Source organism: Pseudorasbora parva, chromosome 11 (assembly GCF_024679245.1).
Source record: "Pseudorasbora parva isolate DD20220531a chromosome 11, ASM2467924v1, whole genome shotgun sequence".
Lineage (NCBI taxonomy): Eukaryota > Metazoa > Chordata > Actinopteri > Cypriniformes > Gobionidae > Pseudorasbora > Pseudorasbora parva.
This window is the reverse complement of record NC_090182.1, coordinates 28,617,230-28,640,306: the sequence shown is the minus strand read 5'-3', so window position 1 is coordinate 28,640,306 and position 23,077 is coordinate 28,617,230. Positions and strand designations below refer to the sequence as shown.

The 23,077-nt window shown below is 39.8% G+C and overlaps 1 protein-coding gene across 7 annotated transcripts in view; it reads left to right on the top strand.

Annotated features, from left to right (window-relative positions):
- tenm2a (teneurin transmembrane protein 2a) overlaps window positions 1-23,077 on the top strand; it is a 429,404-nt gene that overhangs the window by 355,348 nt on the left and 50,979 nt on the right. For 6 of the 7 annotated variants that reach the window (XM_067457750.1, XM_067457751.1, XM_067457753.1 and 3 more), the window contains one exon: window positions 22,587-22,709. The exons of the other annotated variant lie outside the window; for it this stretch is intronic. In XM_067457750.1, the coding sequence (XP_067313851.1) occupies window positions 22,587-22,709 (123 nt within the window). The remainder of the gene's footprint in view (window positions 1-22,586; window positions 22,710-23,077) is intronic. 7 annotated transcript variants of the gene reach the window in all.

The window sequence follows — 23,077 nt, the reverse complement described above, 5'->3', positions numbered from 1 at the left end:
AATTTGAATCAGCAACAAGCAACAGATGAGGCGAAAAGGACCGCCTTTAGGAAATGTCCTCCAATCAGTGAATTAATTCTCTTGTTGCTAGACAGAACTCCTGGCATGGCCAATCACATCAAAGCAAGACCAGAGTGAGCTATTTTAATTACTTATGATTTTGAGTTCATACAACTTGAAATCTTAAGTTTATGTATTTTGTTGGTTAATAAGTTATACTAACTTATATGTCTGAGTTTTTAGACTAAACTTGTATAATTTAGTCAAGTTTACTTGATTTGTTTAAGTAAAGACAACATCAGGGTTTACAGTGTAAGCTGCCCAGCTGGCTTTATCAAGTGCATATTTTAGAAGGACTCTGATTTATATGGAAGACTATAATGGAAGGCCATAATGAACAAAAAAAAATTGTGGATATCCATTTAAAACAAAACATAGTTACATCAGTTACATTTACATGCACCCAAATAGCTCAATTGGATAGAAATGCCTTCAAGTAAACACCTCAGTCAATCCAAATCAACTCGATCTGAGTTAAATGTAGTATTATTATGTAGTATTTTTGCAGTAAAATATCCAAAAACTACTAGGACAGTGTTATATATTGTGTTCAGTTGAGTTCTTAAAATATCCCAAATATTTCTAACTATTTGTAAATTGTGAGAAAATTGCCAGTTTAACCAAGGACGTCTGAAGGAGTCGCCTGTCAATTGCGTCATATCTGCATTACCCTCGATTTCCAGTTTTATTCTGCAGAAATGCTTTACTCTTAGCAGTGTGAACAAGTGTCACAGCAGCCGCTGAACAAACACACAGACTAAAACGACATAACATCATTTTAAACACATTTAAATATATCTAATATGATCAACAGAGCTGCGTTACCTCATACTCATGACCGAAAAAGCTGAAATGGTGCCAGGGACTGTGTCCCGTTATAATAAAAGTCATGTTGTTTGTGAGTCATGTGTTCGGCAACAATTACTCCAGCGGCCTTGCTCAGCTCCCTCAACACTCGGTCCTGCTCTACTTCACACTACAGTAATGTTAATAATCGCATCCATGAACAAGATTTCTTATTTTTTAATTGCCTGTATGGAGTGAGTTTTGAATCTATCACATGCAACTATTTTCATCCAACTATTTATTTACTTTTTACTCTTAGTACTGTAAATGATGCTTCTGGTACAAATTGTTTTCATAAACTGTCTCTGCATTAACTTTATATACCTTCTTTGCTGATTATACAGCTACCTAATTTTACCTCTAAAGTAATTTAACAGCAAATCAGATATATAAAATACATGTTTTAATCATTCACATATATAGATAATAATAAAGATAAGCAGGTGTTAAAGGTCCTGTTCTTCGCGATTCCATCTTTCAAACTTTAGTTAGTGTGTAATGTTGCTGTTAGAGCATAAATAATACCTGTAAAATGATAAAATTCTAAGTTTAAATAAAATTCAAATCTCGCCAGGCGAGATATTTTATTTAACAGAAGTTCCCTTTCAAAGCCTACAGCGAACGGCCGGTTTGGACTACAGCAGGAAGTGCAGGGATGTAATGACGTCACTAGAACCGTTTGTTGACTAACCCTCCACCCACAAGAACACGCAAAATAGGGGGCGTGGTCTTGTTGCTCTCCCACGTGGAGAAGAGCGCACATTCAGCGCTTGCATCTCCCCGTTATGGTAAGAGGCGGGACCTTTCCAGGCAAAGCGCGCTAAGCTGTCCAATCACAACACGGGAAGCGCTGGCCCAATCAGAACTCGTTACGTATTTCTGAAGGAGGGACTTCATAGAACAAGGAAATCATCAGGCCGTTTTTAGGACAGAGGAAACAGCGCTGTACAGATAAGTCAATAGTTTGAAAAATACTGTGTTTTTTTACACGCGAAACATGAACTCATGTTATATTGCACACTGTTAACATAATCAAAGCTTCAAAAACATGCGAGGAACGGGACCTTTAAAATGTCATCTGTTGCAGGAACACACACATTCACTCCTCTAAAAACAGTAATTAATTTATTTTACCTGAGTGTAGGCCCTAATCTTTATTAGGATACCTTTAAAGTTACACACAGAAAATGCAAAACACAAAATTATTATGCCCACATATATGTTGCAATGCAAATCTTGCTGTAAGTGATGTTAGTGACAATGCACATCCTGTATCAGCCAAATTCTTCCAGCCAAATAGAATATTTACTTGCAGTTTTTGCTGGTTCGGGGGCACAGACACCTGTTTCAACATTGATTTTTTTCTTTGGTACAGTAGACACCTCTGTTTGGATTACATTGCGAGGTGAAAATAAATTTGATTGGTGCAGAATCTTGCCACTTTTTATCAGTTCATTGCATTGGAAAGTCTAGTCTCATGCTAGTGGGGAAATCCTATAGCCATTTGGCTTTCTTGTGAAAAATGGTTTCAGTCTATTTGCAGCGTATTTGTTTACTCCGTAGATATCCATGTCATCCTAAAGATAAAGCCATCCTCTTATTGTGGAGGACACTTTAAATGCTAAGCATTGCCATGAGTCTTTAACCCTGCACTGCATGTGCTTGTGATTATTTTCAATAAGGCCTCTCTGGTTTGGTCGTTTGTAAGTGTATGTGAACGTCAGTTATTGGGTAATGGAGAAGCGTTGGCCTTCCCCTCGTACCTCACAGAGCATAGTAAGGACCCCCAGTGGAGAGCAGAAATGAGTCCTCGCTCTTCACACTGGATGACTTTAATACAGAGAGTGTGAACAGCATGAGAACGCAAAAGAAAATGAGAAAAGGTAGACTCTCAATGAACATCAGAGAAAGTGAGACAAGAGACACAAAGCCACATAGACAGACAAAAGCGGACACAGAGGAAGAGGGTGGCTTTCTGTGGCCTCTATTAGAAGCACACCTGGGCTGGGGAGTTTTTCTCTGGCAGGATGCCTCAGTCCCCTCTGTGTCTCTATTTAAAAGCCCCAAGCAAGGGGCAGATGTGTCACACGGACCCGCGCTGCCCTGCTTCTCTCTGGAGACCCCACTCAACAGATGGGGCAGTCAGCAAGTGCAGGAGTCAGCACAAACGCCCTTGTTCTTCCTGCCTGCGTCGCTGTATGTGTATTCAACTACCCGTCTGCCTTTCCCATGTCCTTCAGTGCTCCACAGTCTTTTGTTCTGTCTGAAACTCAGCTCAATTATCTCGCTCCAAATAAAACTACACAGATATACAGTTATCGACGCCAGGGAAAAGGATGCTTCAGCATAGAGGCCACAAAGTGTTTGGACATTGAAGTGAAATGTAAAAGTACTATTCAAAAGTTTTAGGGTAACGTTTTACATTTTGAAAGAAGTGTCTTATGCTCACCAATGCTGCATTTATTTGATCAAAAAAAAATCTATAACAGTATAATATTATGGCAATTTAAACTAACTTTTCTATTTTAATATGTTATAAAATAAATAAAATGTATTTCTTTGAGGGCAAAGCTGTATTTAAGGCAACCTTTACTCCAGTCTTCAGTGCCACATAATGCTTCAGAAACATTTCTTGTTATTATCAGTGTTGGAAACAAAATTGTGCTGCTTCATATTATATATAAGTCTTACTGACCCCAAACATTTGAACGGTAGTAATATATAACATTATATAATGCATTAAATAACAAAATATCAATTTTGGCGCTTCTTATTTAAAAAAATATAAATATATTAAGAAATGTAATTTCAAATTTGTTCAATTTTAAATTTCAAAACAATATAAATGTTAAGTCGCATGCCAAATGTCAGTGGAACATTGTTCATAGTTAATGCGATGAACTACATCTGTGGATGAGGTAAATGAATTAAAAAGTGAAGTTAGTACTAATAAAAGCATCTGGCCTCATTCATTTGCAGATGCCACTGTTTTGTTATGTAATCCAACAAAATGAATATATTTGTAATTCTTACTTAGTGTCCAAACACTTATCAAACAGCAGTGACTCGTATAACGGCCGTATGTTGTTTGAAATCAGAGGTCAGACTTTTATTTTGATCTGAACACGATTCATTCCAATAAATGTGTATTGTCTTTTCTAAAGGTAATTCTAGCCACGCTGTCAGCAGTATTGAGTGGATGAGGTCTTAACTGCCAAAAACTGGCCCTGCTTAAGCTCTCTAACAGTGTGTTTATGGACGTGTTCACCTGTGTGTGTGTGATTGTATATTAGTGCATCCCCACAAACAGATAAATGTGCCACTGCAGCATTTTCCCCAACACAGACGTGGCTGCTAGTCCACTGAGAGCTGACCAGTCTCCCTGGGAATGGAGGGAGCACACAGGGGAAAGAAAAGTTATTTTTATTTCCGCATATTTTACTGGAGGCCTGAAAGACTCTTTTTTGCTGCTTTCTCTTTGGGGATGGATAAATGTCCCAGAACGGCAACATAGCCCCATAAAGCCTAAATTCAGCACCAGGAGAGGAGAGCTCACAGATGCTCATACTAACACATTTCAGCTCCCTGTGGCTTACAATCACACACACACACACACACACACACACACACACACACACACACACACACACACACACACACACGGGTGTTACAGAAGAAGACCTGATGAAATGATTTGAGATGAGACACAGTAAGACCAGGAAAAGGAATTAGACAAATTGACACTAGCTAACACCAAACAAGAAGTTAAACATCAGCACATTATAAGACAAGAAACAGAGATGAGATGAGAAGAGAAGAGAAGGATTGAGACAATATAATAATGAGTGATAAAAATTAATACAGGATGAAAACCGAATTAAAGTGGGAAAAATCATTAATTTAGAGATGATAAGATGTGACAATAAAAGAGATGGAACAAATTAACACAACGTGAGAAAAAAAATAGAGACAGGGCAAAATGAAACCAAGAATAAGACAAATGAGAGCAAATGAGAGGAGAAGCGTCAAGATAAAACCATGAGGCAGAGATAAGATGAAAAGTGTTGAGACAAAATAAGAAGGGTTGAGATGAGAATGAAGGCAAGAAATGAGAGCATTGCGAAAAGATGAGGCCAAACACCTTCAAGATGGGATGGGATGGGATGGGATGGGATGGGATGGGATGGGATGGGATGGGATGGGATGGGATGGGATGGGATGGGATGGGATGGGATGGGATGGGATGGGATGAGGTGAGATGAGATGAGATGAGATGAGATGAGATGAGATGAGATGAGATGAGATGAGATGAGATGAGATGAGATGAGATGAGATGAGATGAGATGAGATGAGATGAGATGAGATGAGATGAGATGGGATGGGATGGGATGGGATGGGATGGGATGGGATGGGATGGGATGGGATGGGATGAGATAGATGATTTAACATGAGTCAATAGTAAAAACATGAGCCAAAATAACTGAGAACAGATGAGAAGAGAAGTATTGAAGCAAAATTAAAATGGAGAAAATAGATGACACCAAATGAGAAAAGAAGACTTAAGATGAGACAAGGGAGACAGGGATGGGATAATAAAAATAAAGAAAAAACACACAAAATGAGAAGAGAGGCAGCGAAGTGAGAAGACAAAAAAGAGAAATATATATGATACCTCAAAACAAAAAAAACATAAGATGAGAAGAGAATAAAAGTGTCAAAACAAAATTGTTCTGTGCATTCATGACATCACTCTCGCCACTGTGTTGTGAGGCTGCTACAGGAGGGATGGGGTTGCTAGGATACAGGTGAGCGGTCCTGATGCAAAAGAGAAACAGGTCTGTCATCATATGTTTTGGAGAGGACAAACGCTCAGCAGCTCCCTCGCGGTCTCGTCTGCGCTAAAGACTGCTTGATTCATTGGCCCAGAGTGATCAAAGAGAGGAAGAGGGAGATAGAGGGAGAGCGGACAGGGGCAGATGGAATGTGTAACAGAGATAACAAGGTTTAGACTCCATCAGGCTACATGCTGATTCCACAGGCTGCAGTCTGGATGGCTCAGAGCCCGGTGAGGAAAAGCACAACATCAGACCAGCAACCGGAAGACGACAACTCACTTATATAGCACACTGACACAGCTAAAAGAGTAACACATATACGGTAACACAGTAAATATACACCATACATGGCAAGTTACGCATACTTGCTGATAAACAGGTTATACACAAGTAGACCATTTTCTTTGATCCACTTCTTGTTGGTCCTGGAACTTATCAGAACTTAGGGTGAATTTAGGTGTGTGTATATATATATACAGTATATATATATATATATATATATATATATATATATATATATATATATATATATATATATATATATATATATATATATATATATATATCCCCCTGGTTAAATTAAGATTACAAAAAAATATACCGAATACAGTTACATTTTGTAGCTTTATATTATTTTCTATTTATTAAAAGCAAATATACATTTCATCATGTTATAATAACTAAATGCATTAAATATTTAAACAACATATATTATTTGTGAACTAATGTTCAGTTTTCCTTTTTAATAGTCATCATCAAGCTTGTACATGTAGGCTACACTCTACACAGACATGATGATGTACCATTAATTTCCCTAAGCTGTTTACTCACTAAAAACGCCGGTCATCATGTTTTAAGGTCATTTTGGTCATTTGATTTTGACATAACATAAAGCAGTGATATCTAAACGGCTGTGTTGTGTACTTACTTTTCATTATTCAGGTCGATCGGTGCACATGCATGAAAACAAGAGGCGGGATTTATCACACGAACCAATAATTTCGATTTATAGCCCATCATATCCAATCATAGCGTGGAGCATTGCCTCCTCTCATGTGACTTTTACCCATTTGTTTATTCCGATTTTTTTTTGCGATTTATTCCGGTTGACTATAACTAATGTAGTAAACAAATGAACCTTAATGTAAACTTTTTAAAAACTTTTTGTATGTTAATTTATTAAAAATTAAAAAGTACTTTGTATTCACTTAAAGCAAGCAAAACAGTAATTTTTAACCGCTGTGTTAAAACAGCCCATTCACTGGGTTAAAGTAACCCAATTGCTGGGTTTGTTCATTTTCAACCCAACATTGTATTATATGTATACATAAAAAAATGATTACAAAGTAATATTATTTGTATTTACTTATTTGGATAGTTAATTCCAGAACCCACAGACTATGTTGCTGTAGAAACGTCTACGCTTGAATAGCATGCAGAGAGCTACATGCTGCTCGATCCCTGTGCGTTTTCCGAGCGCATCAGTGTCCTTGAGCTGGAAAAGTTGTGTGTGACTATGGCAATAGTGTGGGGTGCATGTGAGTTTTGTGTCACCTCTGTGTTGTGCGGATACAGAGGCAGCTCATACATCAGTGGAGACAGGCCGTGTGGTGAGTGTCATAGAAGTAGACAAGAAGACAAATTTGCACTCTCTCTCTCCCTCTCTCTGTACCCCCTTCTCTCTGTATTTTTAGCAGCATCATCACTTCCCTTCATTGCCCACCAATGACTCAAATGCTCATCGCCACTCTGGGCCGTTGACCTTCACGCCAGCCGATGCATGCACCTCCATCCATAACGCAGCGCTGTCTGAAGCGTTATTGAGTAATCAGAGCCGCTTACTCTAACCGCATACCGCAGTGTTGGGGCGGTCTGCGGAGTCAGGCAGCATCCATAAACATCACCGCACTACCACCGAAAAGACATCGATTGCCTAAGACAGTTTTAACTTCATGCTTCCTGATGTAGCTTAGGGGTCTTAAAGAAAACATAAAGCAGCATTAATTTCCACAATGTGCTGTATTTTGGAGTGAAACAGAATGTTCAGTAGCACATAATGCAGGGCAAGACTTTGTTATATCCATAAGGATGTTTTATTGGATTGTGATTGTTAAGCTATTATATTATATTATTGTTAATACTGTTTTCCACAACCCACAAGGCTTTTTATCAGCAGAAAAGAAAAGTAATTTCAGAGGCAAATTTATTAAATTTTCATGCAAAATAATCTTTTTGTGACTAATGTAAATGGATTATGCACAATAACATCAAGGACGTCAAGTAAATACAACCAAATTTAATTTCACATCATTTTTTGAAAATTCTGTCAACATTACTCAAACCTGTGTGAATTGTTTTCTTCATAGATCACAAATGGTGACATTTTGAAATCTGTGCCGGTTGCTCTTTTTCATAGCAACAAAGATCCCAAACTTTTGAACGGTTGAATCGAAGTCTTCTGAAAGCGTGATAGCTTTGCATGAGTAAAGTCATTATTCAAACACATATGGTGCCCTTTTATGATGATACTGAGGAAATAGTCAAACAGGTTTGTAACAACATGAGGGTGAGTAAATGATGACCGAATTTGCATCGCAGTTGCGAACAAGATGAAGAGAGCTGTTGTGTTTAGTGATGTGTGTGTGTGTGCATGAGCAGGTGTGTGTTAGACGAGCAGCTTTATTCCACATTGTCATTGTGGCTCTGAGGTGACCTCGGCATGTCATCTCACGGCAGTCATGAGGGACGTAGAGACAGTGAGAGAAAGAGGAAGCTGGACTTTGACACTGCACCAACATATGGTACATAGGGAACGAGAAGCATATGGCGTGTATGGTGTATTCCTGGTTCGGGAGCAGCAGGAGATGTAGTCTGGATGCTGGTGACTCTCAACAGACTGTTTTAGGTCAAGAGAAGTCACACCAAGGGCAAAGGGACACAAGTTCACTTCATTACGGCCGGGCGGGAGGGGAAATCGCCCGTGCTGGCACACATTAGAGCGCAAGATCTCTCTAAAGAGGAGAGAGTGATGAAGGACGGCTTTCAACTCCTATCTTCTCTTCTCTTCATCTTTGTCCTTGTCGGTTTTGATTGATGTGTTTCATTTCTGGCACGGTGGTCAGCCGATCGCATGCACACAAACTCCCACTCCAGTGCTAATGTTAGCAGCGGTCTCTGGTCTGTCAGACGTCCACCGCTGCTCTGGCTGACCCGTACTGTCCATCTGCAGCTGGACCTCCCCTCTTTTAATGTCTGTCCCTGTCTAACAAAGGGCCTTTTTTGAAGTAAAACTTTCAGTCTATAACCTCTATCATTGACTGATTGGTGGCTTCCAACACATCAAGCGGAGTCACTAAAAAGACAAACTGTACGGTCGTCAGCAATGACCCCTGACGACCAGCAATGAAAGAGGCTCTTGAAGGTATTACATTGATTTCGGCTCACAAACTGTTTATAATCACCCGTGAGATTTCAAACGCGGTTGTATTCGCTGATATCTGTAATCAATGATGCCACATGTGGCGAGTCTTTGAGCTGGACGTGAGGATGTATGCCACTTTAAACCGGAAAGAAAGAGACAGACAAGCATGCACACAGAAAACAAAGCTAACTAGTTCATAGATGCAAAGACAATGATGCAGTGCTTGCATACAAATCTCAATTACAGACATCAAGGATTTTCTGATCTCAAAGGAAAGAAAGGTGGATGTGAAAAAGTAGGATATACAATCTAAACAGTACGAAAATACATCGAGAAAGGGCGGATATGATCTCACCTGGGATGTGCGAGAGCGTCGGTCCCCTGAGTGCTGGAGACAGGCCTGAAATACGTCAAAATGTCTCATAACGACACCAGAAGAAAAGACAGAGATGGAGTGAATGAGGGAAGCGGCCATAATGAAGACAGAGAGATAGGGCGAGTGTGTCTATCTCTGTGTGCCATTGATCTAGCTCGTGATTTCAGCTGCCTCTCATTTCCTGTCGCTAATGTGAATGGATGAGCCTCTAGGCACAACACACACATACACAGACTGCATACAAAAACTGCATTCCAGAAGCGCCTCTCTTTGTGTCTTGATAAGGTTTGCAGAGCACCTGCCATTCCTCGTCCCATTCCTGCGCTGTATTGAGCTCTGTGACGAAAAGCTCTTATCAGATGTGTTTATGGCTCTGGTTTTCATATGGTTACTCTCTCTCTCTCTGTCTCTCTCTGTCTCTCTCTATCTCTCTTTATCTCTGTCTCTCTCTGTCTCTCTCTCTGTCTCGAGAAAAATGCTGGGTTCGATTGGGTTGTTTTAGCCCAGCGAACTGGTTGTTTTAAGCAAACATTTAACCCAACCGCTGGGTTAAAACCATAGTCTGTAAAAAAATATGGACAACTCGACATCATCCGTTTCCGCTTGCCAGATTTGAAGCTTTCAGTCTGCGCAGTAGCGATTTCAAGACCGGAGTTGCGCAGTAGAGATTTCGGGACCGGAGTTGCGCAGTAGCGATTTCAAGACCGGAGTTGCGCAGTAGAGATTTCGGGACCAGAGTTGCGCAGTAGAGATTTCGGGACCGGAGTTGCACAGTAGAGATTTCGGGACCAGAGTTAGGCAGTAGAGATTTCGGGACCGGAGTTGCGCAGTAGAGATTTCGGGACCGGAGTTGCACAATAGAGATTTCGGGACCAGAGTTGCGCAGTAGAGATTTCGGGACCGGAGTTGCGCAGTAGCGATTTCGGGACCGGAGTTGCGCAGTAGAGATTTCGGGACCGGAGTTGCACAGTAGAGATTTCGGGACCGGAGTTGCGCAGTAGAGATTTCGGGACCGGAGTTGCGCAGTAGAGATTTCGGGACCGGAGTTGCACAGTAGAGATTTCGGGACCGGAGTTGCACAGTAGAGATTTCGGGACCGGAGTTGCACAGTAGAGATTTCGGGACCAGAGTTGCGCAGTAGAGATTTTGGGACCGGAGTTGTGCAGTAGAGATTTCTGGACCGGAGTTGTGCAGTAGCGATTTCGGGACCGGAGTTGCGCAGTAGAGATTTCGGGACCAGAGTTGCACAGTAGAGATTTCGGGACCGGAGTTGCACAGTAGAGATTTCGGGACCAGAGTTGCGCAGTAGAGATTTCGGGACCAGAGTTGCACAGTAGAGATTTCGGGACCGGAGTTGCGCAGTAGAGATTTCGGGACCGGAGTTGTGCAGTAGAGATTTCGGGACCGGAGTTGCGCAGAAGAGATTTCGGGACCGGAGTTGCGCAGTAGAGATTTCGGGACCGGAGTTGCGCAGTAGAGATTTCGGGACCAGAGTTGTGCAGTAGAGATTTCGGGACCGGAGTTGTGCAGTAGAGATTTCGGGACCGGAGTTGCGCAGAAGAGATTTCGGGACCGGAGTTGCGCAGTAGAGAGCAGGAAGTACAGCCGCAATATCAAAAGCCCGCCCACACTCTTGCAGATGCAGAACAATTAAGTATGTTGGTGTGAAATAAACAGTTATGGAAATAAAGTTATGGAAATGTAGAAATTAAAGCTAAAGTTCCAATCTGCCCCCAAAAATTCCGAAAAAAGTCTGTTAGTGCCTCAGTGACAACTTCACTCAGAGAAGACGTTGAGCTCAGCTGTCAATCATGAGGTCACATCCCCCGTTTTTATAGCATCAAATAACTAACTAAAATTATTTTAAAAACGGAACACTTGAAATGAAATTATCGTGATGATAACTGCCTACAATGACATAAACTAACTTGTGGGAAAAAATATTTGAAGGGTAATTGTATTGTTTAGTTTGCCTCGCGTCCATTAGAAAACACAGAAGGGCGGCTATACTGGGAGCGGTGACCGGGAGGTGATCGAGGCGCGAAAGCTTCAGTATCTGAGAGAGATACTGCAGGCTTGGTTTAAAACAACCCATTCACTGGGTTAAAACAACCCAATTTGGGTTGTTTTTAACCCAGCATTTTTTAGAGTGTACATTTAGAAAATGTAATTACAAACTAAGTAAAAAATCTGGACACATTGTGGTAATTGTGGTGTGCTTAAATGAAAATGTCACAGGGGAAAACAAAATTCAAATTCTTCCAATAGTTTATTTTCTGATTTTGGTATGACCTGGATGTTTTCACTTAGTGTCTTTTACTTTGTGTTCTGAACATAGGGGGGTGCGTAACGAACAACCTTTGGAGTGCAGGCAATGAGCTTTCAGTTGCATCATTTAGTTGGGCTGGGCCCCTGGAGGAAGTGTGTGTGTGTGTGTGTGTGTGTGTGTGTGTGTGTGTGTGTGTGTGTGTGTGTGTGTGTGTGTGTGTGTGTGTGTGTGTGTGTGTGTGTGTGTGTGTGTGTGTGTGTGTGTGTGTGTGTGTGTGTGTGTGTGTGTGTGTGTGTGTGTGTGTGTGTGTGTGTGAGGATAGTGTTTCTCTGATGGATTAGGATGCTATTGATGGCTGCTTCACTCATTAACTGTGTATTTGAACTTGCCCCTTTCCCTAGAGATAGAGGCCAAGGCATAATGAAACACACATGCATATATACGCAGAGGCCATGGGGATCTCCTAGTGCTTTGTAGTTCCATTTCAAAGCCATTTGACCAGGCTTCTCATTTGCTATGACTCTACTATCCTAACCCTATCCCATGTCCCACTCCATAAACACATAAACACATACATTATTCACCTTTCTGATGTGTAGTCCAACTATAACTAAAAAAAAAAGATGTATGAGGTATGTCCATTAATGAATGATGTCAGTTGGCTTGACAAATGACAAACTTTGCTGTGGATATAAGTGTAATTAATGTGCACATTTAACTTTTTTATATATAAGTTTGCATCTGGTGTGATGTTGCTTTAATTGTTAATCTGATTTGAAGTAATCTGATGTAATATGCATAACTTGTAACCCTTTTGCCCAAAAACTGATGATAATTGATCATAATGCACTCATTTTAGTTTTTGCGCAAACGGGGGCATTTCATGGAAAACATGGAATCAATTCATGATTCTCTTCTGGTTTTGCTTCATGACCATAATTTTCTCTGGTCTTTGAGCACTGACCAATCGCATAACTACATTACCTAATCATATTCAATGTATAGTCAGAATATGTCAACTTGCCCCTTATATAGTAGGTGAAAATCAGTATGTGAAATTAGTATTGTGTTTGAATCATAATATTTGGCGAAAATTATCTATATGGGCCTATTGCCTAAGTCTTTAGATATATACTATAGAGGAAGTGAGAATTTTTTTTTGTCATTGAGAATGCTAAGCTACAGTTTCGGATAAGATGCAGGAAAAGGGTGAGGTTTTTTTTTTTTTTTTTTTTTTACAGCAGGATTTGTAAACCAATTACAAATGCCGTCCAGGATAGTCTCAGCTTACAATTAGTGTCCTAATTGAGGTCAGTCTTGTTAATTTAGTGGTAAATTAGAACAGTTAATATGCGTTTATTATGGAGGCCAAGGGAGACCGCAAAAAATAAGGTAAGGGAAAATTACCTTTTAAGTAATATGAGGTCTCTTTTGCGCTCTAATTATGGCTGTGTAATTGTGTGATATGTTGAGTAGAGGTGTGTGTGGATGGAGGGATAGGATGTCCTGGTTTCTGCCGTGTGTTGTGCTTGTGGTATGCTAGAAAGGTGACCTGAGAGTATGTCCCTCAGCTTAATGACACATACACACACACAATGCCTGGAGTGTTTTTGTGAGATTGCAAGATTCTCTGTCGAGAATTGCCAGGTGAGTCAAGAAGCATTTTCTCACATTCATTGTTTGCTGATCGGACAAATTTTAGCAAGGGAAGCTTCCTTAAAACACACAACTATGAATTTTCAAGAAAGTGCCTGTCCGAGGAACTATGCAGATGAATTGCACATGGACACACAAGGCATGAAAGGTACATAATAGAATTTAGCTACATGCTACTCATGTGGATGCTAGAAGCTGCCAGCATGTGTAATGTCAGAAAGAAAGAGTGAGGGGGGAAAAGAAAAGGTGCGTTGAAAGAGATGCTTCTTCTTTATGAAAAATGTATTTGCTTGCCTACAGAGAAATTCATGCAAGAGCCCAGCCTCATATATAACATCTGTAGGGAAATAAGGGAATGTATTCTTTATGATGAGCAGATATGAAGACATCTCTTTCCTCATGTTCACTTCATATTTAACATCTTGGGGAGCAATAGTGCTTATAAAATGTGTGGCCGTGTGATTTATTTTGGTTTCTAGCAGGCCTACACGGACTCAGAACTCAGCAGGAACTTTCACAGATTTCCATGTATATTCAGTATTTTAGCTAATTTTATTACTCTTTCGACCATCAATAAGATATCAGATCCGTTTAATACAGATTTTCCCCAAAAAAATTAGAAAATGGTTTCTGATTGTGTCTGTACACATGTTCACTCAAAATGCCTCAAAAGCTGTTGTGGACATTTAGAACTTTTGTCTCTGTCTGTTTTTGTGACATATGAGGACACAAATGTGTATAATGACAGTGTGTGGGTATAATGTGTATAATGGGTATGACACAGATATTACAAGGAGAGGGTGAAATATGAGGACATTGGCCATGTCCCCACTTTTCAAAACGCTTATAAATCATACATGATGAGTTTTTTTAGAAAGTAAAAATGCAGAATGTTTCCTGTGATGGGTAGGTTTAGGGGTAGGGGCAGTGTAGGGGGATAGAAAATACGGTTTGTACAGTATAAAAACCATTACACGACACCAGAAGTGTGTGTGTGTGTTTTCTATCCCAGTGGCACCCATGGGGACTAAATGGACCTAAATTTGAGATCCCCAGGATGAAACAAGCTCTGGAAAAAATTAAGAGACCACTTAACATGGATTTCTCAGAGCGATAAGAAGATGTAAAAATACAGAAAGATTTGTGTGATGGGTAGGTTTAGGGATAGGGTTAGTGTAAGGGGATAGAATATACAGTTTGTACAGTATAAAAACCATTACATCGAGGGCTGTGGTGTGCGGTGGTGTTTTAAATTGAGGCAAAGACCTCTCATTTTTTCATATACATCAAATATATTTTTTCTACTTAATTTTCCATGGTTAAATCAAAATTACATATACATTTTTTTTAGACCAAATACAGTTCAACTTTGTATTTTTGTGTTATGTTCTATTTATTAAAACCAAGTATGCATTTCATCAAGTTAGTATTTTTGCACATTTTTATATTTAAAATAATAACTAAATGAAGTAACAAATTAAATACATAATTTGTGAACTGATGTTCAGTTTTCCTTTTTAATAGTCATCATCAAGCTTGTACATGTAGGCTACACTCTACACAGACATGATGATGTTACTTTAATGACGCACCCAGGCTGTACCCAAACCCCACAGTCATCATGTTTTCAGGTCATTTCAAGTTGGATTTTGATGTAACATAAAGCAGATATTTCTAAACGGCTGTGTTGTTTACTTACTTTTCATTAGTCTCTCCATTAACGACATCATTATTTTCATTCAGGCTGATCGGGGAACGTGCACAAAAACGAGGCGGGATTTATCGCACAAACCAATCATATCCAATTATAACCCATCATATCCAATCATTGCCTCCTCTTACATGACTTTCCCCATCCATTTCAATTATCCAGCACAAAACTCATCGCACGCATTATCTGCTTTAAGTCAATGGCGCACCTCCCACTCACCAGCGTGTCGCTGTTGGACAGTATAACGTTAGAAAAACGAAGTGAGTGACTCTTACAATTGTAATCGTCAAATTTTGTAAAATCAATTATTTTCTCATCCAGTTTTTTGTTGTTGTTGTTGTTGTTCTGCCTCCTTTGCCTTGATTCCTGGTCTGAGGGTCCCCACAAAGATAGTAAACCAGACGTGTGTGTTATGTGCGTGTGTGTATCTGCTGTCTATTGTGTTATTTATAGCCATATCTCAGGGTGAGGTTGGACCTGGCCTTCCACTTGCATGTGACTTACTTTCCACTCGGGCCAGAAGCAGCTCAGCCAACACCAGCATAGTACACAGGCATATGGATCTGTTCTAGCAGAGAGAAACCTGCCACCTGCTTATGGCTATACGTGTGTGTGGTCACAGAGGTCTAATCGGTGATGACAGGTGCGGGTGAATCATAGAGGGACGTCCTGCCAGCCCTACTTCAATATGCAGATACGTCCGCTGACTTTCTCTTTTTCTGCGTCTCCCGCTCATGCACACAAATAAACAGACAGGAGCTGCCAAGAGCTTCCTCCAGGCCTCTCTCACGTAATTGTACCTTAAGGACAACCTTAAACCCATTTCACTGGCCTGTCTTCACATGTCTTGTTCTGTCTATCCTCTTCTCCTCTGTTGTATTGCACTTCTCTCCCCCTTTGTCTTTCCATTGCTCCCTCGATGCATTATTGTTCCCATTTTCCTTGCTCTATCCATCCCTTCTTTCTCTCTGTGCAAGGTAACCTTGTAGCAGTGCTGTTGGCATTTCATGCCAAATTTTGAATTCTGGGATATTCCAGCTGTAAACATCTGCCACTGTATAATTATAGTGCAGAGAAGACAGCAGAGGATTTCTATCTATCTATCTATCTATCTATCTATCTATCTATCTATCTATCTATCTATCTATCTATCTATCTATCTATCTATCTATCTATCTATCTATCTATCTATCTATCTATCTATCTATCTATCTATCTATCTATCTATCTATCTATCTATCTATCTATCTGTCTGTCTGTCTGTCTGTCTGTCTGTCTGTCTGTCTACCCACCCACACACCCATCCATCCATCCATCCATCCATCCATCCATCTATCTATCTATCTAGTCCCTCCATCCGTCCGTCTTAAACACTCCCCGATTTTTCAATGGTGAACTAACCGAAAGTCCCGCCCCAAACTATTCTCTTTTGCTGAGTGGTTGTAATGCTCAAACAACAGTTTGCACGTTTTTTATGCTTTATGCTTTTCTCTACCTGTTAACTGGGATAGGATTAAAATTCAGTGTATCAGCTTTAAACGTATTCTCAAGCAAGTGACACCATCCATTCGTTTGTGCAGGTGAATAATACATCAACACATCTATATTATGCATTGATTTATACATATTTAATCATACACGTTTCCTCACAAAGCTGAGCCCTTCAGTGAATATTCATCAGGAGACTGAGAATAAAGCTGTTAACTATAGCCTGATCTGCACACATGCGTAAAACGGCAGACAGCTTAATGTTGTGCACAATTTGCGTGAAGACAGAAAAGGAGATCTCGTCCGGTGCTAAAACAACCGTTCATTTTAACACCGGTGACTATCGAGCAAGCCATCAGCTTTGGTTCTCTTTTCCTCTCACGCTCCTTAGATTGGTCTCATTCCCTCGCTGTTGTATTGAACACCCGTCACTTCATGCAGTCAAGATTTACCTCAATATTGCCTCCTACTGGTCCAGAATACATTAGGCTTATGCTGCGTGCACATACACACAGTTTGGAGGTCAGGTATGAAGTGTCTGAGCTGCTGTTAATCTGTCTGAGTCCCGTCTCTCGATGCTTTCAGTTATTGTTGTTCACTGATTCATTTGTTAATTATTTCATCGATTGCAAAATGAGCAATTAGTCGTTATCGACATGCGGCATCAGAACAGAGGCACAGATGAAGAGATAAAGAGAGGGATAATGAAGGACAGTAGGTTGAGGAAGATCAAAGGCGTGGAGACACGTTAAAGGGGAAGGAGTAGATTGAAAAGCACAGAGAGAGGACTGGAAGGAGCGGACAAGAAAAGATATCTCTGTGTTTGCTCCAGACCAACTGAAACAAATAAAAGAGCTGACAGAGACAGCAGAGACACACTTAGAGTGTCAGCGCTTTCCTTTAACTGAGAAAGAGACCGAGAGAGAGAAGAGGAGAAGGGGACTGTGTCTGAGCGTAGGTGGAGGGGGTGAAGAAATTTGACAGAAGAGAAAATTGATTTTCTGGGATGAGATTTAGGTGTGATAGGCAAGCAGAGGAAAGGTGAGAAGAGGGGGGGAGTCACTAACATACACATACAGTATACCTGTAAATCCTGTAAATCTCCACCTGCTGGATCAAAACCACAAGATGCAAAGAGAGAGAAAGACCGGCAGAGAGAACATTCACAATGACAACAATTTGCAGCAACCAGATATCATTGGTTTTCAGATAGATTTAGCGATTTCCGGTGACAGAGACAAATGCAAATGAGCAAAGACGTGATACAGCACCTACCAATCAGAGTGCAGACAGTGATCAGCAACCTGATACAGATGGAATCTGAGATCAAATTAGAACACCTGCAAGAAAACAACAGCACAGCAACTTGGCAACTTCCAGCGGTATAATCGCTGTTAGTGTGAAGAGGGCTTTAGAGAGTGAGAGGGTTTAAGGGTCTTGATAAATTGTGGCATTTCTTTGTTTGGAATCCAGTTTCCCGCACATTTTTGTATGCCAGGTTAACTGTAAATGCTAAAGAGAAACCACCTCATGCGAGCATAAAAAACTTGTTAACTTGAATTAACGTGTTTCTATTGGCTGTATTTTCAATTTGTGCAATTTGAAAGTTAAAGGAAACTCGGTTATTGGGAGGGGGGGTGCAGGCAGAGAGATTGAAGTAAATTGAATTTTAAATTGAAAATATAGTGAAGTTGAAAATGGAGTTAGGGAGAGCGAGAGACAGCCAGACACAGACTGAGAGATAAGGTAGAGCGCGAGACCTGTGGAGAAAGAAGAGAGTTAGACAGCGAGAGATAGTAAGGTAGAGAGAGGTTTGTGAGAAAGGGAGTTGAGAGTCCGACAGACAGAGATAGAACAGAATTGAATTAAATTGACATTCCATGGTAGACAGTAAGACAGGCAGAGAGCAAGGTTATACAGACAGCGAGAGAATGAGAAAGAGATTGTTTGAAAGGCAGAGCAAGTGAGACAGAAAGAGGTAGAAATTGAAACGGGCAGAACGATTAAGGCAGACAGCAAGAGTGTGGGAGATGGAGATAGTTATGTAGAGATAGTTTGATATAATAAGGGAGTGAGTCAGACAGGAAGAGCGAGAATGAGATACTGAGGTAGAGAGTGAGACAGGCAGTGAGCAAGGTATACAGGCAGAAAGAGAGAGAGAGAGAAAGACAGACAGAGAGAGAGAAAGCATATCCACTTGAGTCTAATAGTGTGTGCACATTTGCACTATGGATTAGCAAGTTAGTAAAAGAATAACGCAGTAAAAGGATTCACAACAGAGGTCATACATGAGAGTAACACAGCACCTCCATATGAGCCTCCTCCTGTGACTCAGACTACTGAGGCAGTGATGGCTGCCGTCTCTGATGACTCACAATCTCACAAAATCTCAGCCCGTCTTTACCGCCACTGTGAAGAACAGACGGCGCAGACACACAGGAGCGAGAGATTAAGCGCAAGATCCCGCAATCAGCCCGAGATTGCGTGTTACAAAGAGCTTCCTCTCTCCTGTGTTTCCTGCGGCACCTCTGGAGTTCAGCAGACTAAGCGCTCCTCTCTCTTCTGTTTGTGATAAAAGTTTCTTGGCAGAACTAGAAAGGACACGGGTCGGGAAGAGATTCAGCTGACAAACTGCACACAGGCCTCGGAGCGAACAGACCAAAATAAGCTCCACAGGCACGAAAACGAAACAACAGCCCCGCAACACAAAGAGGATAGATAGAGAGAGATCTGCTTTCTTTCAGCTGCCACTCAGATTGTCGCTGAATCATGCCAGCTCGACATGAAAGCTCTGAATGCTGTCAGGATTCTGCTGGTTTTCTGTCTGCGCATTTGTTAACTTTTTTTAACCTGTTGAGGTGCGAGTAATTCCTAGAGACGTGGGTTTCGCCGCCTGCTTGTCTTTAGAAGCGTGTCTGCATCCTTTCCTCAGGATTGATTGAATGACTGAAAGGGATTTTGTAAAAGAACCAATTAGATCCGTCACCCAGTTCCTATAATCTACTAGCAGAAAATATATTTTTTGGACATTTAATAAAGGCTGTTTATTACATTACACAATTATACTGTATTTTTCAAAAGAATATAACAGAAATGTATGGCTATGCCTTAAACACTGCAAATTCATTAGCACATCAGTACTGCAGAAATTTGCTGTTATACAATTTACTCTTTAAAGATGTGACCTGGTAAATGCATCATAACTGACAATTATTACAATAATGCAATCGTTTACAACAACATGCAATGCATTATTAAGTGTATTATAATGGCTTATATTGCATTGAGACTACTTTTATAATGTATTCTATATTATTTAAGCTTTACAGAAGTTTATTAGTTTTATGGCATTTTGAGGTGTAGAATTCTGCATGGTAATCTGGTAATATTTCACTCTTATATTTAGCATGTCATTATTTAATATATTCAATAAAAAAATGTGCAAGGTGCAGGTCATATGCCACATTTTGTGAACAATGGCTGTTCAAATGTGATGTATAAGGAGTTTGATTATATTGAGTTATTGCTATAGTCAGAGAACATTTTTTACATTTTTCTGATCGATATGAGAGAGCCCCAGACTAGTTTTATACAAACACACACTGCTGTGACATACATCAGACTTGAAATGCAAGTGTCCTGTGAGCGACAGATGGCTCCTCAGTCAGTCAACATCAATCAGGCAGGCAATCAATAAAAATGACCAGGCTGTCTGTCTTTCTTTTTCTCTTTTTTTTTTTCCAGGGAAAAAATAAACCTCTTAATATTACGGCTGTCTGTACTAGGTTTAACGGATCAATGTTATACATTTTAGATTTAGTATTTTGTTTAGTTTTGAATCATTTGTGCCTTCTTTTTGTATAAAAGTAGCCAGTTCACTTCCAAATGAAAATGTCCTGATATTGTACTCACCCCCATCTCATTCAAGATGTTCATGTCTTTCTTACTTCAGTCAAAAAGAAATTAGTTTTAGTTTGTTTTTTTTTTGAGGAAAACATTCCAGGATTTTTCTACCTTCAAATAATGGTTTTCAATTGCAAATGTTGAAGGTCCAAATCAAAGCAGTTTAAAAAAAAAAGAAGTAGCTATATACTTTTTAACCTAAGTCATCTTGTGCTGCACTGATTGCGCAATCACGTCTGAAACCTCACGCCGTACGTAGGCGGAAGTACTATGTTTAAAAAGTGCACATGAGCAATGTGCACATTGATTTGACCATTTGTGATATCATTTGTTATTTTTCTCATTGTAATAGAGTACATTGGGAATGTATGTATCTTGATGGCAAAATACTATATTCATAAATGTAAATTTTCATCATTGATACCCAAACTGAATAATTACCTTTGTGACTTAAACTATTTAATTAGGACACTAAAAAAATAAAATAAAAAAAAAGTGTCAAACTTGTGGAACTATACAATGATTTGCTAAAAATTATATAACTTTATTTCTTGCCTCTGAAATTATTATTATTATTTTTTACTTCCTTTCCTTCCCACTTTTCTCTTGTTATAACTTTATACTGTCATCCATTGTTGCTCGTTAAGATAAATGGCATTAACTGTAGGCCTTATATCTGCAATAAACAAAATAAAAAAATAAACAAAAATAAAACAAAGCGCACATGCGAAGATATGCGAAGCCCTGTTGCAAAACAAAACACTTTGAACTTGAAGATGGAGTGGAGTCTTTATTTATTTTTTATTTTTTTAGTTGTATTATCCTTGCACGTTCGCTTGGGCGGTACTTCCGCTTACGCCTAGTGTGACGTTTTCGACCTGATTGCGCAATTACTGGTGACCGCAGAGCAGCGAAAGATGAGCAATTTAGGTTAAAAAGTATATTATTTTTTATTTTATTTTTGAAAATGATCGATGGTTTCACTATGTAAGACCCTATTCATCGTCTGGTATCGCGCAGAGCCTCTGAAGCCTTCTGAAGCGCTTTGAATCGGCATTGATTTAGACATTCAACCGTTGGTTGCAATGGAAGTCTATGAAAGGGAGAAAAATCCTGGAATGATTTCCTCAAAAAACGTATTTTATTTTCGACTGAAGAAAGAAATACATGCACATATTGGATGAAATGGGGGTGAGTAAAATATCAGGAAATTTTGAAGTGAACTAATCCTATAAGTCCTTAGCAACTCAATGTAATAACTGCACGTAATATAATAAGTATTACATTCTAATTGTAATAAAACGTTCATCATGTCCTGTCATCCAGCCATCTCCTCCCTTCCTCTTTCATCCTCATTCTTTTAACCAAAAAAAAAATCGTTTTTACAGATTAATACAGTAGGCTATACAAAACAAACTGGTGGTCTCAGGTTAAGCCAGGGTCTGCTTCATTGCTTGGCGGGTCTTGCTTTTTTTCACTGGGGTTAGTTACCTCAGGCAAGTATCAGCACATTATCATGTTTTTATTATCTTCAGTATTGCTTCAATACAAATTAACAAGCGCGCCGTTTGTTGCTTAGTGACGTGTATTTTAAGAATGCCAGATATGCGCAGACTCTGCGCATCACGCTGTATATAAACAATGTAAAAAAACTTCACATAATATAATACTTATTAGGCTACATTATTATTGCATTAAAGGTTCATAATGTAATACTTTTCTCAAAACGAAAATTCAATATTGAGCTCATAATGTAGGCTAATAACAATTTTAAAATGACCAAAAACATGTCATATTTTAATTATTGCAATAGATTTAAAACATAGTAGCATTACAGTTATTACATTATGAGTTGCTACAGTCCTCAAGCTTTTCTTTTTCTTCTCTTTCCATATATCTGCACTGTTTAAATCTCTCTCTCTCTCTCTCTCTCTCTCTCTCTCTCTCTCTCTCTCTCTCTCTCTCTCTCTCTCGCTCTCTCGCTCTCTCTCTCTTTCCTTATTGCTCTCTTTCTCTCTCAGCCATGAATCTGTTGGGGCTGAACTGGCAGCTGAAACCTGTGGTTGGTCCCTTGCTGAACAACGGCTTGGGAGCCGGGCTGCCCAGCAACAGTGACGTAGCAACAGCGCCCTCTGGAGGCAGAGGTGAGCAGCACAGCCTCACAGCACGCTGCAGTCCCGCACGCTCTTTTCGATAAGGACATCAAGATAGTGACAGAAAAACACAAAGGGGGGAAAAAAAGCATAAAAACTAGATTCAGAAAAAAAATCAGTTGTGCTGAACCTCCATACCCTGTATATATCAATTTGTTTCCAGCTTGTTCCCATTTATTTTGATTTGTGTTTAGTAATTTGCTTCTCTGTCGCACACTGAGGTCCCATCATGACAGCACATTTATGCCCACACACGCTTCCACGATCGACAAGGGACATTATTCTCTGGGCTTCATTTCTGTAGCCGTGTGACAAGAAACCAAGAAACCATGCGATTAGGTAGAGCAGTAAGGCATTGT